This window comes from Alnus glutinosa, chromosome 14, assembly GCF_958979055.1.
Source record: "Alnus glutinosa chromosome 14, dhAlnGlut1.1, whole genome shotgun sequence".
Classification (NCBI taxonomy): domain Eukaryota; kingdom Viridiplantae; phylum Streptophyta; class Magnoliopsida; order Fagales; family Betulaceae; genus Alnus; species Alnus glutinosa.
In genome coordinates, this window is record NC_084899.1 from 19,736,224 (window position 1) to 19,745,998 (window position 9,775).

The following is a 9,775-nucleotide window of genomic DNA, read 5'->3' on the forward strand; positions in this document are numbered from 1 at the left end:
CTACATGTTCGGAAAAAAGAAAAAAAAAGGAAAAAGAGATGCTTTATATAAAAGGAAGAGAGAAAGGAAGAGGGAATTTGTAATTGTCACCAACTACCCCAATTAGGTATACACGCCTTTCAAGCGCCCGCGCCAAAAAAAAAAAAGAAAAAGAAAAAGAAAAAGAAAAAGAAAAAAGATTCACAGCTTCGCAGCTCCTCAGATACATTGTACAATGGCAAACGTAATTGGAAATCTAAACCAATCAGTACGGTTTGATTTTGATTCTCTCACGCACGTGTTAAAATTCAACAATCAGCAGAGGGCCAAGTCATGGGTGCGGACGGCTCCTGTGATAGTCCACACCATCCAACTTCACCAACCCCCCCAACTTGTTCTCTTCCCACCAACCCGCACTCGCGCGTACACTTAAATCCCCCTGTTTTCAAAACTCTGCAGCATTTCTCCTCTTGGGTGTCAATCCGAGCAGAATCCAACACCTGCCAGTCCTTTTCATGGCTAACTCGTTGCACAGTTCCTCGGCCATTCCTCGTCTGAGTCTGAGAGGCCAGTCCCTCGGACTCCACTCGACTTCAGACCTCAGTTTCAGATCCGTATCTTTTGCCTCTCATCCTCGCACCCTCCCTCTCAGGTATGTCATCGAATCGAACCACTTCTCTCTATTTCTCTGAAATCATTTCCTTTCTTTCTCTGATCTGTCCGGTTGTGTTTTGGTAGGTCTTTGGAGGGCACAAGGCAGGTAAAATCCCCTAGAGTAAGTGCGGTAGTGAGGGCAGAGAGTCGCTTAGACGCAATGGAAGTTGATCTCTCTCTTAGCCCCAGAGTTAACTCCGTAAAGCCTTCCAAGACTGTGGCCATCACCGACCAGGCCACGGCTCTCGCCCAAGCTGGCGTCCCCGTTATCCGGTTAGCCGCGGGAGAGCCCGATTTCGATACCCCAGCTCCGATTGCAGAAGTAATTTTCCTTTTTTAGCCTTTTGAATCTAATCTTTTTCTGTTTTGTATTTATTTATTTATTTTTTTAACCTGAAGTGTTTTACATTAATCTAGGCTGGGATAAACGCGATTCGAGAGGGTTACACGAGGTACACTCCAAATGCGGGGACTGTGGAGATCCGCCAAGCAATTTGTCATAAGCTGAAGGGTTGGTGCTTCCTATATTTTGTGCCGCTTGAGAGTTGTGTTTATGTGGTGGGTGAATTTGTGAGATGGGAATCTGACGGACAATTGGGTTTGTTTTGTTGCAGAGGAGAATGGGATTTCTTACACGCCTGATCAGATTGTGGTCAGCAACGGGGCCAAGCAGTGCATTCTTCAAGCCCTGCTTGCAGTTTGTTCACCCGGAGATGAGGTGCAGCGCTTTATGCTTTTCATTGATAGTTTTACATCAAATATATGGCTGTTTGTTGTGTAATTATATTGGAAGTGCTTTGTGATGTACAGTTGGTACAAGATTGTCTTAGGGATGTTTATTTATTTTTATACTTATTTAGCTGTCAGTTTAATCAGACCAAATTACTAGTTGGAAAGCTACTCAATAACCCACTTTAACATAGGGTTATTGCTGAGTGAGAGTTCAATGACTGAAAAATTTGAGCTTGGAAGACTTAAAAAGAAGAGGGTGAGACAAATTTGTTGCAGACGACTATCTGGTTTCACAAAGCATATCAAAGTTTTAAGAGATTTGGTAGAGTTGCTGTCAGAAAGGGAAAAGAAAAGAACTTTGGAAAGTTCTCTTTGTTACACATATAGCTGGTGGCACAGATGGCCTGATGGTGGACTTCAAAAGTACAATAGGAGACTCTGTTAAAGTCTTAATTCTCCTAAATGTGGATAGCTCTAGTCTCGTGCATGCTGTGTTAAAGGAGGAAATAGCTTGTTTAGGCTGTTCTTTTTTTTTTTTTTGATAAGTTGTTTAGGCTGTTCTTTACAGATTACAAAGATTGGTTGCTGAAGGGATTTTCTCTTTTTCCTGATGTGTTGTTGTTTAGGGTGTTAAGTTAAAGTTTCTGTAGATTGGTTGCTGCGGGGATTTTTTTCTCTCTCTTTTGCTTCCTCTGGAAGCTATGAGGTTTTTGGTGATCCTATGGTGTCTATACGTGTTGAATATGCAAAGTTTTAATGTAAAGAGCTGCTGATTATTGGAACATTGAAATACTTCTAAATGTGAAGGTTGTGTGCATTTACCAAGCAGCATTAATTTTTCAGGTTATAATTCCAGCTCCATTCTGGGTGAGTTACCCAGAGATGGCAAGACTGTCTGATGCAACACCTGTGATTCTTCCGACGAGCATCTCCGAAAATTTTCTTTTGGATCCGAAGGTCCTTGAATCCAAAATCACAGAAAAGTCAAGAGTGCTGATTCTTTGTTCTCCATCCAACCCAACAGGATCTGTTTACCCCAAGAGATTGCTGGAAGAGATTGCTCAAGTTGTGGCAAAGCATCCCCGGCTTTTGGTACAATACCCGACCTGAAACTAAAGACAGAACTTGAATATTTTCAATGTTGCTAACATTTCAATCTTGGATTTTCTGATGCTTTTTTTTTTTTCCCTCTTCAGGTGCTGTCTGATGAAATATATGAACACATAATTTATGCTCCAGCAACTCATACGAGCTTTGCTTCTTTGCCAGGCATGTGGGAGAGGACTCTAACGGTCAATGGATTTTCTAAGGCAAGTCAATGCCACTGTATATTCATATTGGTCTCCGTTGATTAATTTCATACACTCTTTCTCTTCTATCAATTGGCTCCTCCATATTTAACCGTGGTATTGATGTATTTTCATACATAAAGTGGTAGGCCTTATTCTTTGAATTAACATTTAATGTTGTGGGACTTTGTAGGCCTTTGCAATGACCGGTTGGCGGCTTGGATATATTGCTGGTCCAAAACATTTTATTGCGGCATGTGGAAAGATTCAGAGTCAGGTATATTATATCTTTAATAATCTGCATATTTCTGCGGACCAAGTTCTATGAATCATTCATTCCGTTGATTTCTTTTCTACTTTGCCATAAGTAATCGGTTTACAAGAATCAAGTTACTTGTAATGATTATTGCAACGAGAATATATTATATTTTAGCTTCTATACCTGATTTGGAACCACTAGTTTTTTGTGACTCTTTTGTCCTGTTCTCCACCATTGCCTTTGACCTTCAATAGAATATTCTAGGCCAGATAGTCTCCCATTCTTCTCAGGTTGACTAGGTGGATTATGTTGACAGTTTGATCCAAATTACTGTCAGAAATTATGGTCATATTCTTAAGAGTTTCTGTAGATTGGGTATTGAGGACTGCTTGCTGCAGTCATATACTGATCTTGTGCAAAGGTTTGACAGAACACTTTGAATGCATGGCACATCAAAGTTTTTTTGATTGGTTTCAAAATATGGACAAGTAAATCATGTTGAGCAATTAGCTGATTGAGTTATTAGGTAGGCTTTGGGGTTCATTTCGGGATATTGAAAGGAATCTGGTTTGAGTATGCTTAAGTTTGTTAATTCAGAGTTTGTTCCTTGATCAATACTTGCAAATGTTGAAATTTGGTAATGTGTTAAATATAAGAGGAGTGCTACACATAATCTCAAGTGTTCACTCTCTGACGTGGCAGTGAAAAGCACTATTTGATGAAATAACAAATTAAAGTACATGTAGCATCCAATGATGATTTTCACTGTCACGTTAAGGAGTGAGCATTTGGGAGTATATGTAGCATTTCTCTAAATTTAAACTTCTTGAAAATATTTCTGAATTATTTGGTGTGCATAAAAAGTATACCTAGGAAGATCATGTCCTGAATGGAAGACATGATTTGGCGTGCAAAGTAACATATTTTACTGGGTCTTGAGATCCAGATATACTATAGTACTCAAATACAATGAGATCTTAGAGGAGCATGTAAAAAAGCAAAGTGACAAGGACCAAAAGATTTGAATTACGTATGTAAAAAATTAAAGTTGTACCTACTGTTTAGAAATTTATTGATATCTTTGACCAGGGATTGTAAAGCATGGCTTATTTTGCATCTTCCTTTCTCATATACCCCAGCAAGTAGGGTAAGAATGAGGAAAATGCTATGCACAGAGTTAAAATGCAGAGGCTGAATTAGAAGTAACTATGGAGGGTGTAATATCATACGCCTGTGTTGGGGAGAAATACAATATAAACACCATGTGACAAAATGAGGAACTTAAATGAAGATAGTATAAACTTCTTAAAAAGAAAGGATGATAGTCTTAAAAGGTGTTAAAGTTGTAGTTGAAACTGCTAAGAGGTTACAAGCAGAAGTTACATTTCAGGGTTGCCAACTTCACATATTTAAAATGGTGATTGTTAATTAGTTATAACTTCTGAACTCAATCAGAAAAGTAATTAAATTAAACCTGTAATGGAAGTAGATATTTTAAACATTTCAACCTGCCTTTATCAGTGGACAGTGGATGGGAATTCCAATCCATGTTACTTTTAATATAGAATGTAAGCTCCAGCTGATTGTAGTGTATTTTATTCCAGTCCACTTCAGGTGCCAGTAGCATATCACAGAAAGCGGGGGTTGCAGCACTAGGACTTGGTTATGCTGGTGGGGAAGCTGTTTCTACCATGGTAAAAGCATTCAGGGAACGTCGGGATTTCTTGGTTAAAAGCTTTGGACAACTGGAGGGTGTCAGGATATCAGAACCCCAGGTACTAAGAATTTGTTTTTTTTCTTTTTTAATGCATAATTTGTTTTTTATGCTGATGATTGTACTTTCCCCTTTTCTTTTTCTTTTTTCCCTGATCATCACATATTCAACACTTGCAGGGAGCTTTCTATCTCTTCATTGATTTCAGCTCTTACTATGGAGGTGAGGCCGAGGGATTTGGTAAAATTGAGAATTCTGAGTCCCTCTGCCGATATCTTTTGGACAAGGGTCAGGTATGCTTCATGAAATGCTGTTGAAGGAATTTTCCATTCTCAAAAGTTTTTAATTTTAGTACTCCTCTTAGAAGTAATTGGGAAGGGATTAAAATTGTGTCATGCCATTACATGGAAAATCTCTGGATAATTTCTTGTCTGAAATGCTGATTTGGTGTGAACTACATTTTGGCTCTATCTGGAGTTTAAGGGGAGTAAAAGGTATATGGGGCCGTTCATTCTTCCTAGTTGGGTAATGGCTGTGTATTTACAGGTTGCGCTAGTCCCAGGGGATGCATTTGGGGATGACACCTGCATCCGGATCTCATATGCAGCATCCCTCACAACCCTTAAGGCAGCTGTGGAGAGAATTAAGAAAGCACTTGTCTCACTCAGGCCTGCTGTCCCTGTTTGATGTAGAGAATTCCGATGCCACAGCCAAGATTTGTTGTTCCTGTCTTGGGCTCCAAAATGTATTGCAATAATTATTTGGAAAAAAAAGAATAAAAAAAAAAAGAGATAAGTTTGGTCATCTGGTTTGTTTGGCTCTTTGTCTGCCAGCATTGGCTGTGTATGTGATGGTAAGTGTAGACGGAGGACAAACTTGGACATGACATTTAATTTCCTTTGTATAACGAAGTTCTGTATCAAATCATTATATGTGCTACTAAAGCCAACACTAGTGGTGTTGGGTTTTTAGCAAAAAGTAGTACATTTGTAACAAGGGTATTGTTCTTTTTGATCCGTGAAAGATCACTGGAGTAATTGTTACATGCTGGCAGATATACAACCACCATCGCTTAAAGCCTTCAATTCTAATTAAGCGGGACATGAATTCAAATTTCTGGTATGAGTGGAGATATCCATCAACTAATTTCACTTTTGTTAGGAATTATGATTAGAATAAATCTATGTCCAAGAATAACTATGCTAGCTAGAGAGAGAAGCTCTGTTTACTTCTTGCATGCTAGAAAGCCTCCTCTCTGAAACTCCGCCTCCAACATGAGCACCTAGGGTGGAGGATGGGCTTTGGCCCTTGCATCCTCCTCACTCCCTGTTTTCCCTCTTAACTCTTGCTGTTTTCTCTCTTTATCTCCTTGTATTGTTGATTAGCTTTTCCAATCTACAGCTTCACTGCCTACACCACCACCAGCTTGATTTATCTTCGTCCTCTCTGGCCTCCTTACGAGTGAAACCCACGCGCCACCTATGGACGGCAGATCTGGACTTCTTCAATTTAAATCTGTCATTTAACTTCCACCCCCCCAGCGCCCCCACTCCCGTCATCCCTTGCCTTCCCTCTTCACCCCTCACTCCTCTTCCCTGTGCGTAGCTCGTGGGTCTCACGGGCTTCCCTACCTTTTTCCTCTACCACTAGAGCAACAAATCGTTAGTTTTTTGGTTGTTGCATGTTATTATTTTTTTCTGTCCCTGTGGGTTATTGTCTCCATTATATAATGTGTCCAACTTTTTCGTTGTGGAGACAAAAGAAACCTTTGTTCTTTGCGATCCACCATTCGGGCACCACTCTGTGAGACAAAGATATGGAATTCCTCATCTTTGGGTCTAGATTCGGCTTTTACAGTGTTTTCCTTCCTGCGGTTTTCACCTTCTCTGGTTGTCGTTACAGAAAACCTCCCTAACTGGCTTCTTTGTATTTTGCATCACAAATTGTCTTGTATGGCCCATTTCTTCGTTTTCAGCCCAAGATGTTGAAATCCGTCGTTTGCATTACAAGTTGTTGGGAGCCCACCCTTTTTTCTTTTTCTTTCTTTCTTTTCCTTTTTTTTATTTTATTTTTTTATTTTATTTTATTTTTTTTGTAACCTTTTGCCCCATATTGAATAAAAATAAATAATTTTTTTTTTTTTTTGAAAAAAAAAAACACCCTAGACTAGACCGTGTTTTATTGCCAAAAGTCAGTTAATATATATTATTGCCAAAAGTCAATTAATATTATTGCCGAAATTAAGCCCATACGTTTGTTTTTAATACTCTAATTTCCTTGCGTTCAAAGATTTGTTTCTTTACAAAATTTTTATTAGTAATTTAGGAGCAGCAATTTCTGTGACATACGTTTTACAATTCCGTGGAAGTCATGAGCCCCAAATATTGAGGGGCTGCAATGTGCCTTGTTTTGATGGTAAACATATTTAGTTTACGCAAGATGGTTGGGAATATTCCTGTCTAGGAGACTTTGCTTCAAATCTTTCAACACCTCCATTAATCATCACGTAATTGGTGAAGAAAGCTGGAAACTTTTTCAAAGGTTTCGTCGATCCAAAAGTTTTCTCTCCTTCAGCATTGAAAGAGCAGAAAGATAATCCTTGTTCTTTATAATATTCCAATCTACCTGGAATTGCTTTGCACAGAACATCCTCAAGATGCCAAGGAGCAGTACCCTTGGCTTATCCAAAGCCTAAAACTAATGACTTGAACTACAAGAAAATCAATCTCAACAAGAATTCTCTTCTTCTCCTCCTTTCTCACTTCACCCATTTAAACACATGATGTCAATCATGTTGAACACAAGCAAAAACCTTTTGAAATGGAGGCGTCCAATTCAGGCAAAGAAAGCACAGCAGCAGAGATTGTGTTCTTCGACTTGGAAACGACGGTGCCCAACAGAGGTAGGAAACGTTTCTGGGTATTGGAGTTCGGAGCAATTGTTGTTTGCCCGAAGAAACTTGTTGAGATGGAGAGCTACAGCACGCTCATAAGACCAAAAGATTTGTCTGTTGTCTCGTTGAGGTCGGGAAGATGTGATGGGATAACAAGGGCTGTTGTTGCAAATGCGCCGGCTTTCGAAGAAGTTGCTGACAAGATCTTCAGTATTCTGAATGGTAGGGTTTGGGCAGGACACAACATCCAAAGATTCGACTGCATTCGCATTAAGGAGGCCTTTGCTGATATTGGTCGGCCTGCCCCATTGCCCGTTGGGATGATCGATTCTTTAGGGGTCTTAACCGACAAGTTTGGGAGAAGAGCCGGCAATATGAAGGTATGTACGTAGCAAATATTATGGAGCTAGCTAGCTAGGTTTAATTTGCAGATGAAACGATTGGTGCATGTTCTATCTAGCTTGGACTTTATATAATTAACAATATGTTTTCTTTATTAAGTCTACATTAATTACTTGGGGGATTTTAGTATATATATATACAAGAGCAGGCAATAATATTATTGACCTGATCAATCTATTGTTGTTAGATGGCAACGTTGGCTGCTTACTTTGGGCTTGGGCAGCAAAAGCACAGGTATGGAGTTCGTCTCTTCGATCATTTAGATACTTAGAGTACGTCGATCCGTTTAACTTTGCGGTTTCAAACGTGCGATTTTAAAAATAGTGATTTCAAAACGTATTATTTGATAACACGATTTTTAAAAACGCAGCTAAATGTTTTCACTTTTTCAAAATATAATTTTGTTTTAAAAAGAGAGTAATACTAAATATTATCTTTGTGTCCCCCCAAAATTGATGTGGCTCTTAAAATCACTATTTGATATAAAATCAATAGTGGTCTATCATAAATTCAATGGTAATTTTAAGAGCTACATCAATTTTGAGAGGACAGAAAGAAAACACAAAGGTGATATGTAGCATTACTTCTTCTAATATGCAAAATCGCAAGTTTAAACTAAGTCTTAAGATAATTCTGAGTCCTAATTGGTTTACATAACATCATAATCATGGTTTTAATTAACGACTATATATGTTAATTAAACAGAAGCCTAGACGATGTTCGAATGAACTTGGAGGTCCTCAAGCATTGTGCAACAGTGCTCTTCTTGGTATGCATTTAATCTCCAAATTATATCTTCTAGTCTCCTAAAATTTTTCAACTAATTAATGCTGTTAAAATTAATAATTAGAGAATATATGACTGAATTGAAGTCTGCATTTCTATATGAATTAAACTGTGTATAAAAATGGCCTATTTATAGTTGAATAGGGCCAGTTAAACTAGAAAATACAATCAAAGAATTAATAGACAATATTACAGAATAAAATCAACCTACACAAATTAAGAAATAGGGTAAATATAATTATTTATTCTAAATATATTCTAACAAATGCAACAATTTTTTTGTGAAGATGCAAATATTTGATACAACATTAATGTTTTGGAATTAGGAATCAAGTCTCCCCAGCGTATTGCATGGCAAGTGGCAAGGCTCTCCCACAATTATGACGCGAAGTCGATCAAATACTGGAAAATTGCCATCCAGAGAAGAAATAAGTAGCCGGAAATCTCCCCCGACTTCTTCTGGATATCAGAGAACAGTTCCCTATACAAGGGCAAGTTTGGGAAAGGTTTTAAACTTTTAGTTATATATACTTAATTACTTTTCGTATATATTGTTCATGGTTAATTAATCGTATGTATATAATTAATAATTAATATGAATATATATTGTCACGAAAACAGATGACAGAAACAGTGAGGGATCTCTTGTGTAAAGCCCAAGGAAAACCCCTTAACAACCTCCTCAGGCATTCTCATACGCTGCTCCGATGAGTCAGAGGAAGGTGGTCGATCGCCGGCCAGTTTCGCATCTGCATATATATGTATATATATATGTCCGTCCGACGACGTCGTATGTGATTTGAGACAACAAGAATTACACGTAAAAGACTGACAACGGTGGAAAATAAGGGCTCGTTTTGAATGCCTCCACGTCGTCCTTCGATTTGACTCCATGGCCATTCCATGCAAATTGAAGAGAATGCACGTGGATGCTGTACAAAAAAAAACCAATTCATTTGTATATTCTTAAATTAATTGATTAATTAATTAGTTTATTCTTTTTAAAGCAATTGTTCTTATCCGGATGCCACTTGGTTCCGTTTGTACGTATACGTTTATGTTCCTAA

At 38.3% G+C, this 9,775-nt stretch overlaps 2 protein-coding genes across 3 annotated transcripts; both read left to right on the forward strand.

Moving 5' to 3' along the window:
• Positions 1-418: 418 nt before the first annotated feature.
• Positions 419-5,639, forward strand: LOC133857426 (bifunctional aspartate aminotransferase and glutamate/aspartate-prephenate aminotransferase). Its single transcript, XM_062292692.1, has 10 exons — positions 419-631; positions 718-955; positions 1,051-1,144; positions 1,248-1,351; positions 2,209-2,457; positions 2,562-2,675; positions 2,848-2,931; positions 4,518-4,688; positions 4,807-4,920; positions 5,174-5,639. The coding sequence occupies exons 1-10, from the start codon at positions 495-497 to the stop codon at positions 5,312-5,314; spliced, it is 1,446 nt and encodes a 481-aa protein (XP_062148676.1). The 5' UTR covers positions 419-494; the 3' UTR covers positions 5,315-5,639.
• Positions 5,640-7,203: 1,564 nt separating this feature from the next.
• Positions 7,204-9,775, forward strand: LOC133857758 (protein NEN4). Of its 2 annotated transcripts, none has more exons than XM_062293095.1 (5): positions 7,204-7,900; positions 8,110-8,156; positions 8,628-8,691; positions 9,035-9,199; positions 9,330-9,775. In XM_062293095.1, the coding sequence occupies exons 1-5, from the start codon at positions 7,448-7,450 to the stop codon at positions 9,417-9,419; spliced, it is 819 nt and encodes a 272-aa protein (XP_062149079.1). In that variant the 5' UTR covers positions 7,204-7,447; the 3' UTR covers positions 9,420-9,775. The 2 variants fall into 2 exon arrangements, with proteins under 2 accessions (XP_062149079.1, XP_062149078.1); XM_062293094.1 differs by having other exon boundaries at positions 7,235-7,900; positions 9,035-9,214; positions 9,330-9,772.

Coding starts and splice junctions, on each gene's coding strand:
- LOC133857426 (XM_062292692.1), top strand. CDS start 495: ATGGCTAACTCGTTGCACAGTTCCTCGGCCATTCCTCGTCTGAGTCTG. Junction 1,145..1,247: donor AATTTGTCATAAGCTGAAGG/GTTGGTGCTTCC, acceptor GTTTTGTTGCAG/AGGAGAATGGGATTTCTTAC. Junction 4,921..5,173: donor ATCTTTTGGACAAGGGTCAG/GTATGCTTCATG, acceptor GTGTATTTACAG/GTTGCGCTAGTCCCAGGGGA.
- LOC133857758 (XM_062293094.1), top strand. CDS start 7,448: ATGGAGGCGTCCAATTCAGGCAAAGAAAGCACAGCAGCAGAGATTGTG. Junction 8,692..9,034: donor GTGCAACAGTGCTCTTCTTG/GTATGCATTTAA, acceptor TTTTGGAATTAG/GAATCAAGTCTCCCCAGCGT. Junction 9,215..9,329: donor CAAGGGCAAGTTTGGGAAAG/GTTTTAAACTTT, acceptor TCACGAAAACAG/ATGACAGAAACAGTGAGGGA.